The sequence below is a fragment of the Mauremys mutica genome, chromosome 1 (genome assembly GCF_020497125.1).
Source record: "Mauremys mutica isolate MM-2020 ecotype Southern chromosome 1, ASM2049712v1, whole genome shotgun sequence".
NCBI classification, from domain to species: Eukaryota; Metazoa; Chordata; order Testudines; family Geoemydidae; genus Mauremys; species Mauremys mutica.
The window spans coordinates 100,951,798-100,970,814 of NC_059072.1; the positions used below are offsets into that span (position 1 = coordinate 100,951,798).

At 44.6% G+C, this 19,017-nt stretch overlaps 2 protein-coding genes across 3 annotated transcripts in view; one reads left to right on the plus strand and one right to left on the minus strand.

The window, feature by feature from the left end:
* Nucleotides 1–4,708, minus strand: part of TDG (thymine DNA glycosylase) — a 22,393-nt gene extending 17,685 nt beyond the window's left edge. The window contains exon 1 of one of the 2 annotated variants that reach the window (XM_044987690.1): nt 4,563–4,708. In XM_044987690.1, the coding sequence (XP_044843625.1) occupies nt 4,563–4,675 (113 nt within the window). In that variant the 5' untranslated portion in view covers nt 4,676–4,708. Of the gene's footprint in view, nt 1–2,655; nt 2,802–4,562 lie in introns of those variants that run through there. The other variant, XM_044987700.1, reaches the window with a different exon arrangement.
* A 67-nt stretch (nt 4,709–4,775) lies between these two features.
* C1H12orf73 (chromosome 1 C12orf73 homolog) lies at nt 4,776–8,830 on the plus strand. The gene is made up of 3 exons (XM_044987742.1): nt 4,776–4,948; nt 5,348–5,490; nt 8,309–8,830. Exons 2-3 carry the CDS (start codon nt 5,383–5,385, stop codon nt 8,402–8,404), a joined length of 204 nt encoding a protein of 67 aa, XP_044843677.1. The 5' UTR covers nt 4,776–4,948; nt 5,348–5,382; the 3' UTR covers nt 8,405–8,830.
* The last annotated feature ends 10,187 nt before the right edge of the window (nt 8,831–19,017 follow it).

Here is a 19,017-nt window from a genome sequence, read left to right on the forward strand (position 1 = left end):
GATGATTACCTGTTCTGTCCATTCCCTCTGGAGCACCTGGCACTGGCCACGGTCAGAAGACAGGATACTGGGCTAGATGGACCCTTAGTCTGACCCAGCAGGGCCATTCTTATGTAAAAGTTATGGACAGGTCACGGGCTGTGAATTTTTATTTATTGCCCATGACCTGTCCATGACTTTTACCAAAAATACTTGTGACTAAATCTTAGCATTAATTATAACACATTACACTTTATGTTCTTAAAAGTATACCATCAAATACACAGAGTGTGGGCAATCTAGCTGAGTTAAAGCTATTGTCCAAGTAACTTAGCTTGACTTAATTTGGTAGTGTAGGCAAAGCCAAAGTCAGTAGTTACTGTGATGGTTCATGGTCACACTATGCCCCCTATGTCTGTGGTGTGCATCCTCACCAGGAGAGCTTCCACCAACTTAACCGTGTGGGGCACTGACAGTGGTGAGTCCTGTGCAGAGCTGACAACCAACAGGAAATTTAAATAATGCAGCATCTACATAGACAGTGTGTCAACATAACTACATCAACCTAAGCACTACGTCTCTGACAGAGGTGGAATTATTAAGTCAGTGTAGTGGGGGATCCACATCAGTGGAAGCAGTGGTTCCCAAACTTTAGCAACCCGCAAACCCCTTTCACTAAAATGTTGTCTTGTGAACCCCCCTCCTAAAAAATGAATATTTCCAGGGATTTTCTCCTTTACCTCAGCATAAATTATAACACCAGTGATCTTGGAAATATAAAATCTGTTTTTATGACATGCTTATTACACACTATTTATCATTATTATTTATCATTACAGTATTTTTATTATATTATGAAAATGGCAACACTCTTCCAAGATCTCACTTTTGATTAAGCCTGTTATAAGACAAGGCTCCTATCACAGGCGCCAGTGGGAAAAAGGGGTACGGGGCAAAGCCCCCACACACCCCAGGAACTGGGGGGCACAGCTGAAAAAGTGGGAGGGCCCACAGGGGCTGCCAGAAAAAAAGTGGAGGGACCCACAGGGGGGAGGGGCACCGATGCGTGGGCAGCACATGACTCTCGTTGTCCCCCTGCACTGGCGCCCCTGGCTCCTATGTTTCATCAAGGAGTATCAGATATGAAACAGCATGAAGGTATTTAAGAAGCCAACTCAAAGAGTTCCTCCTACACAAGCATTCAAGTCTTGAGCAGTCCCGGCAAACAATGCATGTTACAACAAAGCTTAAACTTGTTCTTCATAATAATTTAGGAACAACACTAGCAGCCTATTTAATTTTAAAAACAGCAAAAAATGTCCACCTCCCTTTCTATTTCGTATAAGGAGTCTTGAAGTTTAAATCTCCTCAGTGTGACAGATATGCTTGCTTTGATCTGCTTAGCTCTTGGAAGTCCCCAAGGCTCTGGGCTGCTGGCCCCATGCTGCCCGGGGTCCCTATGGACAGCTCTGTCTGCCATTAGGGATTTTTTCCCCAAGAACCCTGTGTAACATTTCACAAACCCCAGTTTGGGAACCACTTTGTGGGAGCAACATTGTAGCATAGATACTTACAGAGTTAGCTTGATGTAAGCTGCCTTACAAAGACCTAACTCTGTAGTGTAGACCAAGCCTTAGAATTAATTTATACAACGTGGGTGAGATAACATCTATTATTGGACCAATTTCTGTTGGTGAGAGAGACAAGCTTTCGAGTTCATACAGAACTCTGACCTGAAGCAGAGCTGTGTGAACTCAAAAGCTCGGCTCTCTCACCAACAGAAGTTGGTTGAGCAAAAGATATTACCTTACTACCTTGTACCCTGGGACCAACATGGCTAGAATAACACTGCATACAACAATTAGAATTACCTGACTTTTTGCCAACTCTGAATTTACTTAATCTTCCATCAAATTATTTTACTTTATCTAATACATACTGAGTGTGTGCAGCACTCGGGGTTGCACGATGGTATAGGTGCCTAGGTGATTTGAGGCAATTAGCCACAGTGCGCACTGTTTAGTATCTTTAAGCAGAAGTATCTTTTTGCAGATACAGACTAACACTGCTGCTACTCTGAAACCTATCTTTAAGCAGTATTGTACCAAGCACGGGCCAGTGACATCAGAGCCACTCCTGCAACCCTTACACAGAGACTCCTACTCCAGATGACTTGCATCCGACGAAGTGGCTATTCACCCACGAAAGCTCATGCTCCAATACGTCTGTTAGTCTACAAGGTGCCACAGGACTCTTTGCTGCTTTTACTACTCCAGATATACCTCCCCAGATATACTCACAGACCTGCCCAACATAGGGCCCCTGCTCAATACACCCTCCACATATGGGCACCAACTCCCACTCATAGACACGGGTCCCTGCTCCATAAACGCTTAGTATATACAGAGCCACCCCCCTCCCCCCATCCACTCACAGACATAGGCCCCTGCTCCATACACCCCTCCCCCTCCCGCTTTACCCCCTTCGCCTCCCGCAGACAGACGAGCCGAGCGCCCGCTGACGTCACCCCTGCGGCTGCCCAGTCCCCGCCCCGCTACGTCACCATGCGCGAGCCCCGGCAGTTGGGAGCCGGGCAGCCGGCTCCGGCGGGCGGGGGGAGCTGAGCAGCGGCAGGGGCCTCCCCGCGCCAGGCCTAGGCCCGGCTGCCCCGTGTACCTGCCCGGCTCCTCGGCTTCCATCCCCGGGCGCTGGTGCGTCCGGCCTAGCGGGCTGCCGCGCGCGCCAGCAGCAGAGCCCGCCCGCCCGCTGCCCCCGACCCCTTCCGCCTCTCACACACAGCGCCGCCGACCGGCCTGCCGAGCGAGCGAGCGGTCACGTGGGGCGGGGCAGCCAATCCGGATCAGGCACCCGCCGGGCCATCACCACGAGGCTCGCGGGGGTGGGGAGAAGACAGAGGAGGCGAAATGGGGTGAAAGGGGGCGGGGCCTCTCTGCTCGCGCCGCCAAGGGCCGGAACGTACCACGGCAGCCTGTCGGCTGACTGACTTCCCCCCGCCCCCCAGCCTGCTGGATGACAGACCCCGGACGCTTGACGTGCGCCGGGATTGTTTCCTGGCTCCAGTTTTCTCTGACTCCCTCCCACTTTCAGGCCTTTTCTCTTGGCAGTACAAGGGGGGCGGGGGTGGTCACAGCGGGCTACCCTCGCGACTGGGTCCACACTAGACACGTTCACAGACGTGAACATGGGCCAGGCTGTGAGAGTCTTGGGGCTAGAGAGAGGGGATCCGTAATCCAGCAATTGACATTCCTAGGAAATGTGGCTCTCAAACGGAGCCACCGTGAAGTAGGATTCGGATGAGAGGCTGGGCTTTGGTCACAGTTAAGGCATCGCTGAGCATAAGCCGTTAAAAAGCGCCTGTGTACTTCTTATTTGGGAGAATAAAGACAGAATGTGATCAGTGTTTGCCAGACAGTCCATCTAACCTGCCCACACTACTGGTTGCTCTGTGCACATCAATGGAAGTGCATGCCCGAAAAGTAAAATCACACAAGGCAAGAGAAGAAATCCAATAAGCAGCCTATAGTAACTGTTAAAGGACATGCCAAAGCCTTTAAAAGAAAATACCACTGTATTCCACAGTAACAGTTCTTAACACTGCAGCTTACAGAGTTACAATAGAGGACTAGTATATTTCCATATGGCTACTTAAAGACTAACAGATTTATTTGGGTATAAGCTTTCGTGGGTAAAAAACCCACTTCTTCATGCATCTGAAGAAGTGTGTTTTTTACCCACGAAAGCTTATACCCAAATAAATCTGTTAGTCTTTAAGGTGCCACCGGACTCCTTGTTGTTTTTGTGGCTACAGACTAAACACCCCCAATACTTGACATATGGCTACTGTGGCTTTGATCATGCAAACATTTGTACCAATGCTTTCCTGTATGCATGTGACTAGGGCCATTGAAGCCAACAGGGCTACTTATGCTTAAAGGTAAGCACATGCAAAAGTGCCTTGCTAGATCATGGTTCACACGAATAAAGTTAAGAAGGCATGTAAATGTTTGCAGGAGTAGGGCCTATATTGTTGTAACAAGGCAACTAATGTTACCATAGAACTACAGTTCCACTATCACAAAGCATCAAAAAACACAAATCAGGCCCCAAGTATGAGATTGACATAAAAATATTTGCCTTATCTTTGAGCCTTTAGTTATCACATTTCCAAGCTTTCTCCCCACAATCACGAGGGTTAGAAACTTAAACAAACAAACAACCCCCCCCCCACACACACACACACAAAGCGGAGATTTTCTCAATCACACAACACCAAGAACTCGGGACAACTAATGAAAAACACCAAACGTTCTGAACCTTGGCAATTCCCATACTCTTCCTGGATTGTTAACATAACTACAACTACTAGTGTTAGGAGTTACTACCCTATTACTACAGTATTTTATTGTTAATGTAATCACTCAGTTAATGCTAATCTTACCTCAGGAGGATGGGTTGCTACAGTGGGCTAAGCCTTTAGGCCCCTGTGGTGTATTAAGGACAGAGCAGAGAGCCTCTGAGGGATGCGTTAGACCACTCAGGGATATGAATGAACAGAGACTTACGGAGCCAAACACGGGACCAGTGAGGGTGCCTCCCTAATCACCGCAGCATCCTCTCTCCCCAGCCAGTGTGGAAGGGGGCCTTGCAGCAGCGGCTCAATAGGGCGATCTCCCATTTGCGGGGAAGCGAGGACAGACTGGCAATGCACGTAGTTCCGTAGCAGCTGCTAGAGTCACCTGAGAGATGACGTGACTGCCCTGAGTCACATGATTTGATGAGAGTCGCTCAGCTCCTCCTTTGCTGCAGACGGACGGGCCGGCTGGTTTGTCTCTGGGGCCTTGGTGCTGTTCTGAGCGGAGAGCCTGTCAGCCGGGACCGCCTTCTAATGTGTCCTGGGCAGAGACCAAATTGCTGTCAGCCCAGCCTAGTAGAGCTTTGCTGCGTGCAAGTAGGTGCATTTTCCATGCCTCAATCACCGGCAAAGGATGGTGTGTGTAGCGTGGTTGGGTAGTGGGGTTCTCTCCAGAGTTGTGGAGTTGCCTTTGGGGTAAGGACAAAGAATCCTACCGGATGAAGTCCACGGGGGGAGCGGTTACCTCTGTAGTGTGTTGAAAACATTTGAACATTTTAAAAGCACTGTTTCTTCTTTACCTGCTTTTAAACTCTTTAAGTAAGGCTCCATCGCAAAAGGCCTCCCGTCCCCATCTCCATTTCCTACCGAAGGTGGATGTGATTTAACCAAACGCAGTTTCTTGTTAACAAATTCTAATAGGGTGAATTGTATTTCAGAATGGGCTAGTTGGCATACTAATTATTGCAACTTTTTCCCCCCTACTTCTTCACTCAGTCAACTGGAGTACTCAAATCTCAAGCGCTGTCATCATGCCTGCCGGGGTATCTTGGCCTCGCTACTTGAAAATGCTCAGTGCAAGTACATTGGCTATGTTTGCAGGTGCAGAAGTTGTGCATAGATATTACAGACCTGATCTTGTAAGTGATTTAAAGTTTTGATTTTCATTTCATTTATAACTGCTAAGTAATATGTGTTTTGAAATTTCTCCTATAGGAATGCTGTTTAGTGACATTGTTACGGTCACTGTGGCAAAAATACCAAAATACTTCTATTTCAAAATGTTTATATGCTTGTTTGTCAGTCCAATAATAAGGAAAAAGAAGCAAATATGTGAAGCTGCTAGAAAGTCATGTCTCAGGATTTTTCCTCAGTTATTAATAGCAATGTGCATCAGACATTAAAAGAAATTATCTAGTTTATCCAGAATGTAAAACATTCTGCATGTGCAATGAAAATTGGCACTCTTCTTGGAGTATTTTTGTCAGAGTAAAGTTACCTTTTCTATGGGGTTATAAGATTCTTTTCCACTCTTGACTAGAAAAGCTAGAATCCCAAGTCAGTAATACCAACACGAGGGTGGGTGGGTTTTTTTGTGCTTAAATCCGAGTCAGCAGTTAGTTGCTTTCACAGCTTGGTTGGGAAGCAGATTGTAGTAGTAAAACGACACCACATGCAGAGGTGGTACTTTTTCCAGGACCTGAAAGTATATAATCTTCATTTTTAAAGGCATTAGACACAGAACCAGGAAAAAGTAAACTTGTTTTATTAAGACCTAAAGCTCAGAAGTGAACTTTTGGGCAAAGTTGGATCTACTTATGATTTGGGTGGAAAGCATGTGAAATTTTTGTGAATTAATTCAATCCTAAATCAGGTGAAATACTACAGTTTTGGTAGAGATTTGTAGTTTGCTTTGTCTAGAGATTCAAGGGGTGAAAAATCTATGCAAATCAAATGTTAGAAAAAGTAATGCAGTGGTTTGACATCTGATTCTTACAGCTTGCATTTTACCTTCTATATTTTTCCGAGCTCTTGACTCTTACAACCTCTTTTTTTCTTCCTTTGTCCCTTTTATGTTAGGAAAACATTCCCTCTTCCCACAATATTCCTTTGCTTCCAAAAAATGGAGCTGAAATTAACATGGCTTTGTTGCCTTGTTTATACATTAGCATAATCTACTATTACCACAGCTGTGCAGATGCAAAGTGTGGCTCCCATATAAACAGGTGCTGTCTTATTCACGCAGTGGTAACTGAGCCTTTATTATCTTCTCAGATGGATCTATTTATGCTCACACTGTAATATCACACGCTCTTTCTATTTAGTCTTCCACCTTTCCCAAAAAAGGAGAGGAAATAGAATCAACATTTTGCTGTTCAAAGCAAATACATTAAAAAGAAACTGAATTTAATACTTCAAATCTGCAGTCCTGGAGAGTGATGTTTTGGCATATTATGGCAATACCAGCACAGGGTACTCCACAGGGTCCCACCAGTATTCCTTCTCCCTGATCTAGAGGCAATCCTTCGAGGGTTTCCATGCCTATTAGATCTGTTTCCATGCCTATTAGATCTTTGGCTTCTCTCATAATGCTGCTGACAAAAGTACCAGTTGTGGTGGTAGTAGATGTGTCCACATTGCAATCACTAGGTACAGGGTGGTTTCATTTGAACCGATTTCTTAATCCAACAGCCGTCAGATGCTAACTGGTGACCTGGTTTAAACTCGAACCATTGCCCTACAGCTTCTGCAAGCTATAAGCCATCCCACTCTGTCTGTCTGTAGAGCTTTTGTTGTTTAAGCTTGTGTAACTTTATTTCAAAAAGTGGTGGGGTAGCTCTGCCTTCTAGTAGAGGAAACAAAAGACCAGTTTCACAATGCCCTTTTCAAAATAGGAATTCTTTAAAAAGAAAAATTTTATATTTGAAGAATCTTCCCAGTTTTAGACTGATACTTTTCCTACCAGTAGATTAATAATTAGGAAGTATATAGTAATTTTATGAAATAGTTTCTTTGACATATAATGACAAAACAAAACGTATAGCTGTACAAAATGCTCATCTGTAGTTATTTAAACTAGCGAAAACTCTAAGAGCTTATAGCTTTAAAAGCAGCAAAGGTTAAATAATATGAAGGGTTTTTTCCCCCCAGTGTAGGTGTTTCATCTTCAAGACCAGTGTGAGGGCTGGTGAGGATGTGAATTTCCACTATCACCCCTGTTTGGCATGTAATCTGAAGCTCCCTTTGGCAATTTAAATGTATACTGGCCATGTAATACAGCTACTTTCCTCTTCTGAAGAGTAGAAGAGGTTCTTGTTCCTGTGGCCAAGCACTTACAATTTGAAAATGGTGGGAGAATATGGTATCTTTGGGAGTCCTTATGCACATGCACCCTGACCAGGTTAACTGGAATGGCGGTTACAAAGGTGGATGACTTAACTGAAGTGAGACAGCTGCTTATCAGGAAACCATGTATCCTTCCCTTAATCTTCATGTATTGCCACATCAGTTTGAGCTATATTCTTAAGGGAGATGGTGAAAACACAGTCCACTCCAGATCACTAGTAACTAAAACGCCAGCCACACTTATAATGTCCTATAAAATAACCAGGTTTCAGTGGCTCATCTCCATCCCTGGAATGGAATTTAGCACTGTGGGAAGGGTTCCTTAGAAAAGGTATTCCCCACCTCCCCCAAGATCAAGTTGTTTCAAAGGACTAAAATCAAATTGCCAGCTGCAAGAAGTTGAAGCTGAATTAGAAAGAAATTTGTTTGATGCTAGAGATCAGTCTACAATTAGCTCAAGAAAGAGGGAGACAAAATTGTAACTTGAATGTAGTGGTTTTTTTCTGCCTCTCAGGGGATGTCTAATTTTCTGTTTTGTTTAGCTCCGTTTTCTATATCTCAGTCACAGATTTTGAGCACTGACCTCTCTTTGTTTGTTTATTTATTTTATAGACTATACCTGAAATTCCGCCTAAGCCTGGAGAACTGAAAACGGAACTCTTGGGTCTAAAACAAAGCCCAAGCGAAGTTCATACTTCACAACAATGACCACAGAATATTGAAGTCATGAAGGGTAGAATTTTCAGAAGTGCCTAAATAACTTAGAGTCCTGAGTCTCATTTTCCTAAGTCATTGGGACTTATGCACTTCTGAAAATTGTACCCAAAGTCCATGTATGAAATGCTGTAGTCCTGTAACTCTATATTTCTATTTATTTAAAACAAAAAAAACTTGTAAGTAAGAAATAATTGAGGAACCCTGTTTATCAGAAATCCAGCCAGTTGTTCATTAAAACTCCTTGTATTTTTGTTTTCAAAAGAATATATATATATTTTTGTCCTGATTACTCTGTAAGAATTTTTAACATCTATTGAAAGTATTCATATTGGCTCCTTGTCTAAAGAATTATTAGGAATTTGAAAATTAACAAGATTTTATTAGGATTAATAAAAATGTAAAAAAAAATTATAATTACAGAATGCTCTGCAGACTCAGAAGTCATCTTCTTTAGTACAGATCACTAGAGATAGTGGCTTGACATTTTCTGAAGCACCACCACATTGAATTGATTAGCCTTTTAAAAAAACAGCATGGACATTTAATGCATTTAATACTACGGAGTCATGCTTTAAATATTTTCTCTAGTTGTACGTGCATATATACATGGTATCTGCATATGAGGTTAAGTAGAACTTTGCTTACTGTTGCTTTTATGAGCAGTTATGCTAGATTTCTCATCAGAAATTTTGTCAGCAAATCATCTTTTTTTCATAATACTGTTTATGTATATGTATAATTCAGTGTAGCTGCTGTTCTTGTATGGAGGGGAAAAGGCAGAAATAGTGGAGTTGAGTGTCCTGGTGTGTGTGTGCCTTTCCCCTCCCTGAATATTGGAACATCTCGATATGGGCTGCTTTAAGAAATGTATCACAAAATTTAAAGAAGGGAAGAGAGTAGAAATAAAAGCACTAAGAAGATTGAATGATAAGTATAAAAGACAGAATGAAAAACTTACTTTAATGAAAAAAGAACAGGAGTACTTGTGGCACCTTAGAGACTAACAAATTTATTTCAGCATAAGCTTTTGTGGGCTACAGCCCAGTTCATCGGATGCATAGATGTGCAGGTGAACAAGCCCCAGGGGCATATACCAACATGATATATGCCATGTGCCAGCAATGCCCCTCTGCCATGTACATTAGCCAAACCGGACAGTCTCTATGCAAAAGAATAAATGGACACAAATCTGACATCAGGAATCATAACATTCAAAACCAGTGGGAGAACATTTCAACCTCTCTAACCACTCAGTGACAGACTTGAAGGTGGCAATCTTGCAACAAAAAAATTTCAAAAACAGACTCCAAAGAGAGACTGCTGAACTTGAATTAATATGCAAATTAGATACAATTAACTCCGGCTTAAACAGAGACTGGGAATGGTTGGGTCATTACACTAATTGAATCTGTTTCCCTATGTTAAGTTCTCCTCACGCTTTCTATGGGTCATCTATTATCACTTCAAAGGTTGTTCTTTTTTTTTTTTTCCTCCTGCTGATGATAGCTCATCTCAATTGATTGGACTCTTCCAGTTGGTATGCATACTTCCACCTTTTCATCTCCTGTCAGTGTGTTCCATTCTATGCATCCGAAGAAGTGAGCTGTAGCCCACGAAAGCTTATGCTGAAATAAATTTGTTAGTCTCTAAGGTGCCACAAGCACTCCTGTTCTTTTTGCGGCTACAGACTAACACGGCTGCTACTCTGAAACCTTACTTTAATGAAGGTTTCCCAAAAAGTTGTACCTCTTACTGTTGTGAACGTCCAGAACAAACATCACTTCTTACTTTCTTACCCTCATCTGACACTTCCTATGAAGCATGGAGATCATGCCTGAAACCTGTGTGACCCTCTGCAAAATCTCTTACTGCTACTAACTTCTATTCCTTCAGGAGGTAAATGAATTAATGGGTGTATGCTATCCTAAAGTTGGTAGTAATACTAGGCCCTGATGGCCAGTAATAAGGAATCACAATGTATACTAGTCCTCCTTTCGTGCTTACATAATTTGGCAGAAAGGAGGTCAGTTTTTATAAATTTGCTGAAATCTAACAAACTATGTTTGTCAATTGAATAAGTGTTATAACCAATATAGAATGGAATGTAATAGAAAATAACCCCTTTTTACTGAGTCCTGGGAGTGTTAGCTGACTAATATTAATACTGGGTTCTTTTCAGGTCAACTTTTAACTTGAATAGTATTCTCAAATCAGGATACTTGCTTATTCTTATCTAATCTGTAATTTATTAATCCACCCAGAACCACATTAGTGTACAATCAACAGTTGACCACTCATGTAATCAAACCAATGTTGTAGGTGTGCTACACATACACAATACTGTCTTGCAAGCAATTATCAGACATGAGGCTCAACAGTTATGTCAAAGAATAATGCAAATTATCAAGGTTTCTTACTATGTTTACTTATGATCATCATAAGAACGGCCGTACTGGGTCAGACCAAAGGTCCATCTAGCCCAGTATCTGTCTACCGACAGTGGCCAATGCCAGAGGGAGTGAACCTAACAGGCAATGATCAAGTGATCACTCTCCTGCCATCTATCTCCATCCTCTGACAAACAGAGGCTAGGGACACCATTCTTTACCCATCCTGGCTAATAGCCATTTATGGACTTAACCACCATGAATTTATCCAGTTTTCTTTTAAAAGCTGTTATAGTCCTAGCCTTCACAACCTCCTCAGGTAAGGAATTCCACAAGTTGACTGTGCGCTGCGTGAAGAAGAATTTCCTTTTATTTGTTTTAAACCTGCTGCCTATTAATTTCATTTGGTGACCCCTAGTTCTTGTATTATGGGAATAAGTAAATAACTTTTCCTTATCCGCTTTCTCAACATCACTCATGATTTTATATACCTCTATCATATCCCCCCTTAGTCTCCTCTTTTCCAAGCTGAAGAGTCCTAGCCTCTTTAATCTTTCCTCATATGGGACCCTCTCCAAACCCCTAATCATTTTAGTTGCCCTTTTCTGAACCTTTTCTAGTGCTAGAATATCTTTTTTGAGGTGAGGAGACCACATCTGTACACAGTATTCAAGATGTGGGCGTACCCAGTGATGAGCTGCCAAAATCTTAACAACGGGTTCCCTATAAAAAGTTCTGATTTAACAACGGGTTCCCTATAAAAAGTTCTGATTTAAGGGATGTGCGACAGCATGTATTTTTTGTACCAATAGGGTTACCATACGTCCATATTTTCCCAGGAGGTGATTAAGAACCGAAAAACCTGACATGTCCAGGAAAATACAGATGTATTTTAACCCTACCTAAAGTTCTTTTTTAAAAAGATGGGGCTGAACTAGAAATGAGCTCCGTTTCACATGTGTGGGTGGTGATCAGGGACAGTCTCAATTTTTGGGTCTTTTTCTTATATAGGCTCCTATTACCCCTCACCCCCGTCCCGATTTTTCACACTTGCTGTCTGGTCACTCTAGGGTGTGCACATGTGTGGGTCCCAGCTGCTCCCTGCCCCCCCTCATTGAAGCAGGTGTGCAGGGTTACTGCCCTGGGAACTGCAGGGCACCAGTGGATGTGGGGCTGGCTGCAGATAGGGGCGTGGGGCAGGGCTAGCTGGAGGCAGGGAGTGACACGGGCTGGCTGTGGGCAGGTGATGCAGACGGGCGGGCTGCGGGTGGCTGTGGGCAGGGGGTGGCTGCGGGCGGCTGTGGGCAGGGGGTGGCTGCAGGCAGGGGGTGGCTGTGGCAGGGGCTGCAGGCAGAGGCTGGCTGCGGGCAGAGGCTGGCTGTGGCAAGGGCTGGCTGCGGGCAGAGGGCGGCTGTGGGTGGCTGTGGGCAGGAGGTGGGGCAGGGGGCGGCTGTGGGCAGGGGCTGGCTGCGGGCAGGGACTGGCTGCGGGCGGCTGTGGGCAGGGGCTGGCTGGGGGCAGGGGCTGGCTGCGGGCAGGGGGCGGCTGCGGGCAGGGGGGTGGCTGGGGGTGGCTGCGGGCGGAGGGCGGCTGGGGGCAGGGGGGTGGCTGGGGGTGGCTGCGGGCAGGGGGGTGGCTGTGGCAGGGAAGGCGGGGGAGGGGCGCAGATACTCACACGGGGGGGGGGGCTGGGAGCAGCAGGACGCAGCCGGGGACTCACCAAGCAGCAGCAGGAGCCCCAGGGCCAGAGGTCCAAAGAGCAGGAGCAGCAACAGGGCCAGGAGGCAGCCCACATGGCTCCCGTAGTGCAGCGCAGCGCCCCCCTGCGGCCGGGAGGAGGAATTACAGGCTTCCCAGGCTGAGCCCATCAAAGCTTCCCTCGCAGGGAAGCTAGTTAACAAGCGGTTCTAAAGGCGCTTCTAAATTTAACAACGGTTCGCGCGAACCGGTGCGAACCGGCTCCAGCTCACCCCTGGGCGTACCATGGATTTATATAAGGGCAATAATATATTCTCAGTCTTATTCTCTATCCCCTTTTTAATGATTCCAAACATCCTGTTTGCTTTTTTTGAGCGCCTCTGCACACTGCGTGGACATCTTCAGAGAACTATCCACGATGACTCCAAGATCTTTTTCCTGACTCGTAGCTAAATTAGCCCCCATCTTATTGTATGTATAGTTGGGTTATTTTTTCCAATGTGCATTACTTTATATTTATCCTCATTAAATTTCATTTGCCCTTTTGTTGCCCAATCACTTAGTTTTGTGAAATCTTTTTGAAGTTCTCCACAATCTGCTTTGGTCTTAACTATCTTGAGTAGTTTAGTATCATCTGCAAACTTGGCCACCTCACTGTTTACCCCTTTCTCCAGATCATTTATGAATAAATTGAATAGGATTGGTCCTAGGACTGACCCTTGGGGAACACCACTAGTTACCCCTCTCTGAGAATTTACCATTAATTCCTACCCTTTGTTCCCTGTCTTTTAACCAGTTTTCAATTCATGGAAGGACCTTCCCTTTTATCCCATGACAGCTAAATTTACATAAGAGCCTTTGGTGAGGGACCTTGTCAAAGGCTTTCTGGAAATCTAAGTACACTATGTCCACTGGATCCCCCTTGTCCACATGTTTGTTGACCCCTCCAAAGAACTCTAATAGATTAGTAAGACACGATTTCCCTTTACAGAAACCATGTTGACTATTGCTCAACAGTTTTTCCTATGTGTCTGACAATTTTATTCTTAACTATTGTTTCGACTAATTTGCCCGGTACTGACGTTAGACTTACCGGTCTCTAATTGCCGGGATCACCTCTAGAGCCCTTTTTAAATATTGGTGTTACATTAGCTAACTTCCAGTCATTGGGTACCAAAGTCTATTTAAAGGACCGGTTACAAACCTTAGTTAATAGTTCCACAACTTCACATTTGAGTTCTTTCAGAACTCTTGGGTGAATGCCTTCGGGTCCCGGTGACTTGTTAATGTTGAGTTTATCAATTAATTCCAAAACCTCCTCTAGTGACACTTCAATCTGTGACAGTTCCTCAGATTTGTCACCTACAAAAGCCAGCTCAGGTTTGGGAATCTCCGTAACATCCTCAGCCGTGAAGACTGAAGCAAAGAATCCAATTAGTTTCTCTGCAATTACTTTATCGTTTTTAAGCGCTCCTTTTGTATTTCGATCGTCAAGTTCTTTAGTATCTAACTCATTTATCACACTTTCAAGGATGCACTTGTTTTTAAGGCACTTTAAGAGTTTGGTTAATCTTGTTCGAATGAATTGGTTAAAAAAGGGACAATTTTAGACTATTAAAAAAATTGCTTAAAGGTATTGTTTTCAATTTCTCTTAGGTTAATTTGCTTGGATTTATAAAGGAGTTGCAATCTAAAATATGGTTACTTGAGGTCTCACTAGAATGTGTAGACTTAGTCAGAAAACCTACAGTTACTATATTAAAGAAACAGAAGTGGAAATAGAATCTTGGTGAGATTTCTTTTCAGTTTCTTCTAATCTTCTTAACCTTGGGATGGGGAGGATCCTTTCCACATGGTTGGTCTGAGTGTCAGTAACACTTAGGATTGTGCAGCTTCTTGTTGGGTTCAGTTAACGCTCCAGTTACACATGGTGACCTCAGTTTTAATACCTAATCTTTCTGACATCTGTCAGAGGGAGTAGAGTGGGATTCTTGGATATGTAAATGGGAACATCAAGTAGGATTAGGAAGGTGATATTTCTGCTGTATAAAGCATAGTGAGACCATTATTGGAATACTGTGTTCAGTTCTGGGGTCCACCCTAAAAAATAAAAAAGTTGAAAAAGTAGAAGTGGTTCAGCAAAGAGCTATAAGAACGAGCTGAGGTCTAGAAAACATGCCTTATATACCGAGAGGTTTAAGAATTTCCATCTATTTTGTTCATTCAAAAGATGGCTAAGAGGTAACCTGATCAGTCTACAAGAAATTTCTAATAGTAGAGAGCTCTTTAATCTAGCAGAAAAAGACATGAGATCCAATGGTTGGAAAATAAAGGTTACTTACCATATAGTAACTAGAGTTCTTGGAGATGTCATCCTCAAGGGTATTCACTGTGGGTATACATGTGCTCCCTGTTCCTGAGATTGGATACTTTTTCAATAGCACTGTTTGTTGGTCTGTACCTGTGTCTCCACTGAACTGAGAGTATAAGGGGTGCTGTAGACTGACGGCCTCTCCAGTTCCTGCTCCACTGTGAATTGGGAGATGGTCTGACTCTGAACAGCAGGGAAGGAGGACATGTCATGGAATGTACCCATGGGGACTACACATCTCTAAGATCTCCAGTTTCTATAAGGTAAGTAACCTTCATTTATTTGAGTGCTGGGCCCTATGGATATTCACAGTGGGTGACTCCCAAGTAGTACTCATTGTGGAGAAGGGGGCGAGGAAGCTGCATCTTCGATTGCAAGATCACTGAACCAAAGGAGGCATTCCAGATGAAGTTTAAACATGGGCGTAATGCCTAGTAATGATGCAAATAACCCCCCAAGTTGTCATACTACAAAATTGAAAGAGGCGAACTCCCTGCAGGGAAGCCACCGAGACAGCTTGTGCTCTAGTAGTGTGTGCCTTGAAGCTGGAAGGGAAGGGGCTTCATAATCTCACAAAAGATAATAGACCCTGAAATCCATCTCGAGTCTATGGGGAGAGCTGCTTTCTTCAAGACTATTTGTTTCCATCGCTGAGAACAGAGACTTCCTAAAGGGCTTAGTCCTCTGCAAGTAGAAGGCTAAAGCTCTGTGGACATCTGAAGAGTGGAGCTTTTTGTCCTCCCTGTTTATTATGAGGTTTTAAATAGAAAATGGGCAAATGAACAGTCTGATTCAGGTGAAATTCAGAAGGAACCTTCGAGATGAACTCGGGATGCAATCTCAAGGACACTTTATCCCTGTGAAACATGGTGTAGGGAGGGTCCGCCAGGAGGACCTCAAACTCACCCACTCCTCTAGCAGAGGTGATAGCCATTAGAAAAGCTGTTTTCACAGAGAGGTACAAAAAAGACCAGGAGGCCAGAGGCTCGAATGGTGGGTTCAAAAGTGCTGAGAGTACCAAGTTCATGTCCCTGGCCAGTGCAGGTTGTAATACTGATGGAAAGGCTCTGATGATGCCTTTCAGGAACTTCACACTGTTGTGAGATGGGTAAAGATGGAGTTCTCCATCGGAGAAGGAAGGCGTTGATAGCTGCCAGATGCACATGGAGCAAACTGACAGGTGAACCTGATGTCTTCAAGGAAAGAACGTAGTCCAGAATAAAAGGGATCCCAGACTCTTCTAGAGAGGTTATGCTGTTGACACCAGAGGTAGAACAACTTCCATTTGGCTACACAGTACTTTCCTGTAGAGGGTCTCCTGTTGTTTGAGGATGGATTGTCCTGCTCAGAGCATGATCTCTAAATCTGTTAATCATCCAAAAACCAGTCTGCCGGATAGAGGCCAGGTTGGGATGGTTAGTTCTGCCCCTGTTCTGAGATAGTACTTGTGGGAGTGGTTGTAGATGTATGCATAGGTGAGCGGCTATCTGCAGGGTGGTGGTGAACCAAAACTATCTCAGTCACGAAGGTACTACCAGGATTACTTTCGCCTTGTCCTGCCTGACATTTCTGAGGATGCAAAATAATAGAGGAATGGAAGGAAAGGCGTATGTGAGTGGATCCGACCATAGTACCAGAGTACATAGTCCCCTTTGGAGTTGTGCCGCTGGGTGGCTCAGGAGAAGTTATCTGGGCATTTCTTGTTTGGGTTACAAGAGGTCCCAGGATGGGAAACCCCACTGCTAGATAATGCTGTGCCACTAAAAAGGGGAGCTCCCATTTGTGATCCTGATGGAAATGCCTCCTCAGGCTTCTGCTAAGGTGTTTACTACTCTTAGTAGGTGAACTGTTGAGAGGGTGATCTGATGTCAGATGCACCAGTTCCAGAGTTTGATCGCACCATGCGGAGTAGGGAAGACTTTGCTCCTTCCTGCTTATTTATATAATGTACTATAATGATGTTGTCTGACATGATTTGGACGTGTGCACTGGATGAAAGGGTAGAAACCTCTTGCAGGCTTCACAAAGTGCCTGAAGCTCAAGAAGATTGATGTGTAGTTTGGATTCTGGTGGAGTCCAAGCACGCTTAGCTATATTGTCACCCAGGTCTCCCTAGGCCAGTAGGGAGGTATCCGTAAGTGTCTTTGTGGCTGATAGAGGGATGAAGGGAATCCCTACATAGTCTGTTTTCCTACCAAGTGAGGGATGTGAGGACACTGAGGGAGGAAAAACTTGTTTTGTCCAGGGTGTGCCTGCTTGGCATGTAGACTGCAGCCATGCTTGGAGGCAACAGAGGTGAAGTCTCACAAAAGGTATCACATAGGCATGGGGAGGAAGGGGCCATGCCCACAACAATTGGCATGAGCATAGAACTCCGCCGCCGTGGCCCCAAGGCTAGAGCTAACAGTTCCTCCAGCCCTGAAGCTGTGGTGGGGATACAGAACTGGCCCCACCAAAAGTGGTCAAATTTAAATTTCTGCATATGCCTCTGCATAGGTACAGGCAGCCATGTCACCTAGAAGGACCAGACAGAACCAGACTGTTGTCTGGGGGCTGAGTCGGAGTTTGGGCACTGAGATCCCTCATCATGAGGAATCTGTCTAGGAGTAAGTATGCTTTGGCTGAAATTGAATTCAGACTCACGCAGATAAAATCTGATATAGGTCAAAGTGGACTTTTTTAGATTTGCTTGAAGCCCCAACAAGTGAAAGAGATCAAGTGAGGAGAGGACAGCCCTCTGCACCTCCTGGTATGGCTGTCCCTTGAGCAGCCAATTGTTGAGGAAATACTATGCTGCCTTGGTGCTGCAGATACACAGCTACCACAGAGAGAAACTTTGTAAAAACCCAGTGCTACCACTAAGCTGAAGTGAAGAGCCCTGTATTGAAAGTATTCCTGAACCACTGTGAAGTGCAGGAATCTCCTGTGTGCCAGATGAATGTCTATATGAAAGTAGGCTTCCTTCTGATTGAGGGCTGCAAACAAGTTTCCTTCATTTTGAGAAGATCTCCAAAAGCTTATGGATTGAACACTCTCCAGATCTCTCTGGAGGATATCTGCAATTTTCCTAAAGAGGTCCTGATACTGTTTATAATAATCTAGTGGTAAAGGTGAGGCTGGTGCCACTGCCTCATCTGGGAAAAAGAAAGTGCTGCCAGTAGCGTGGGTGGTAGTGGTGGTTCTTCCTCAAAATCTTCTGGGGGCAGAGGGGCCTGAAACTCCTCTCCGGGTGGTGATTTGTCTAAAGCATTGCCCAGGGTCTTTGTAATTTAGAACTCTTATGGATTTAAGGAATTAAGATGACCAGTGAGTGGGATCATATGGATTAGGAGGACTCTATGGGGGAATCACTGGTCATTAGGCCAATAATGTTCTGTGTGGGGATGTAGTGGCATTGGGAAAGCTCTGGAAGCCCTATCAGGGTCCATTTCTCACCTCAGGACTGTTAGTGAAACTTCTGGTATCACTTCCTGTTCATTGGAGGAATAGGAGTTGCCTGACTCCACTGGTGGAACTGATGGTACCAGCTGCCTTATGACACTCTAAGGGAAGGAACCAGTAAGCGGTGAGCTGTTGTTCTTAGAGCCTCAGCAGTGACTGGTATTCAGAATTGGCATCTGACAACACTGGTGTAGGAATATCCCTGGACAATACTGGGACTGAAAGGACTGGCAACTCTGTAGATAGCCAGGTCAAGAATATTTGAGTCTGGCAGATGGAGTGGGAAGGACTCCTGACTCTAGGCTATGGATCTCAACCATGCAGAGTTGTTTCCTACAGCTCTCCATAGCTCCCCTCACCCCCCTGAAGTGGGCCATGTCTCTGCTTCTCCACCTATCTCCCAGCACTTCCTGCTGCCAAACAGCTGCTGGGTGGTGTTTAGGACTTTCCAGGATGTGAAGAGGTGGGGCTGAGGTTGGAATAGGGGCAGGGACTTTGGGGAAGGGGTGGGAAGAGATAGGGCCCCATTGAAGGGGTGGAGTGGTGAACTTTTGTATCTTTGTATGAAAAGGTGTCAGTAATGTGACCCTCAGGCCCATGTACTAGTCATCACAGTGATTTGAGATCCCTGCTCTAGGTTATGTTCAGGTTTGTGTGAGGCAGTCTTGTGGTGCAGTACTGCCAGTGCAGGAAGTGAAAGGTTTCTT

What these genes read in the sequence shown, in the direction of transcription:
- C1H12orf73 (XM_044987742.1), top strand. Translation starts at nt 5,383, where the DNA reads ATGCCTGCCGGGGTATCTTGGCCTCGCTACTTGAAAATGCTCAGTGCA. An exon ending in GATATTACAGACCTGATCTT is followed by an intron (nt 5,491 to 8,308) that starts GTAAGTGATTTA and finishes TTTATTTTATAG; the next exon opens with ACTATACCTGAAATTCCGCC.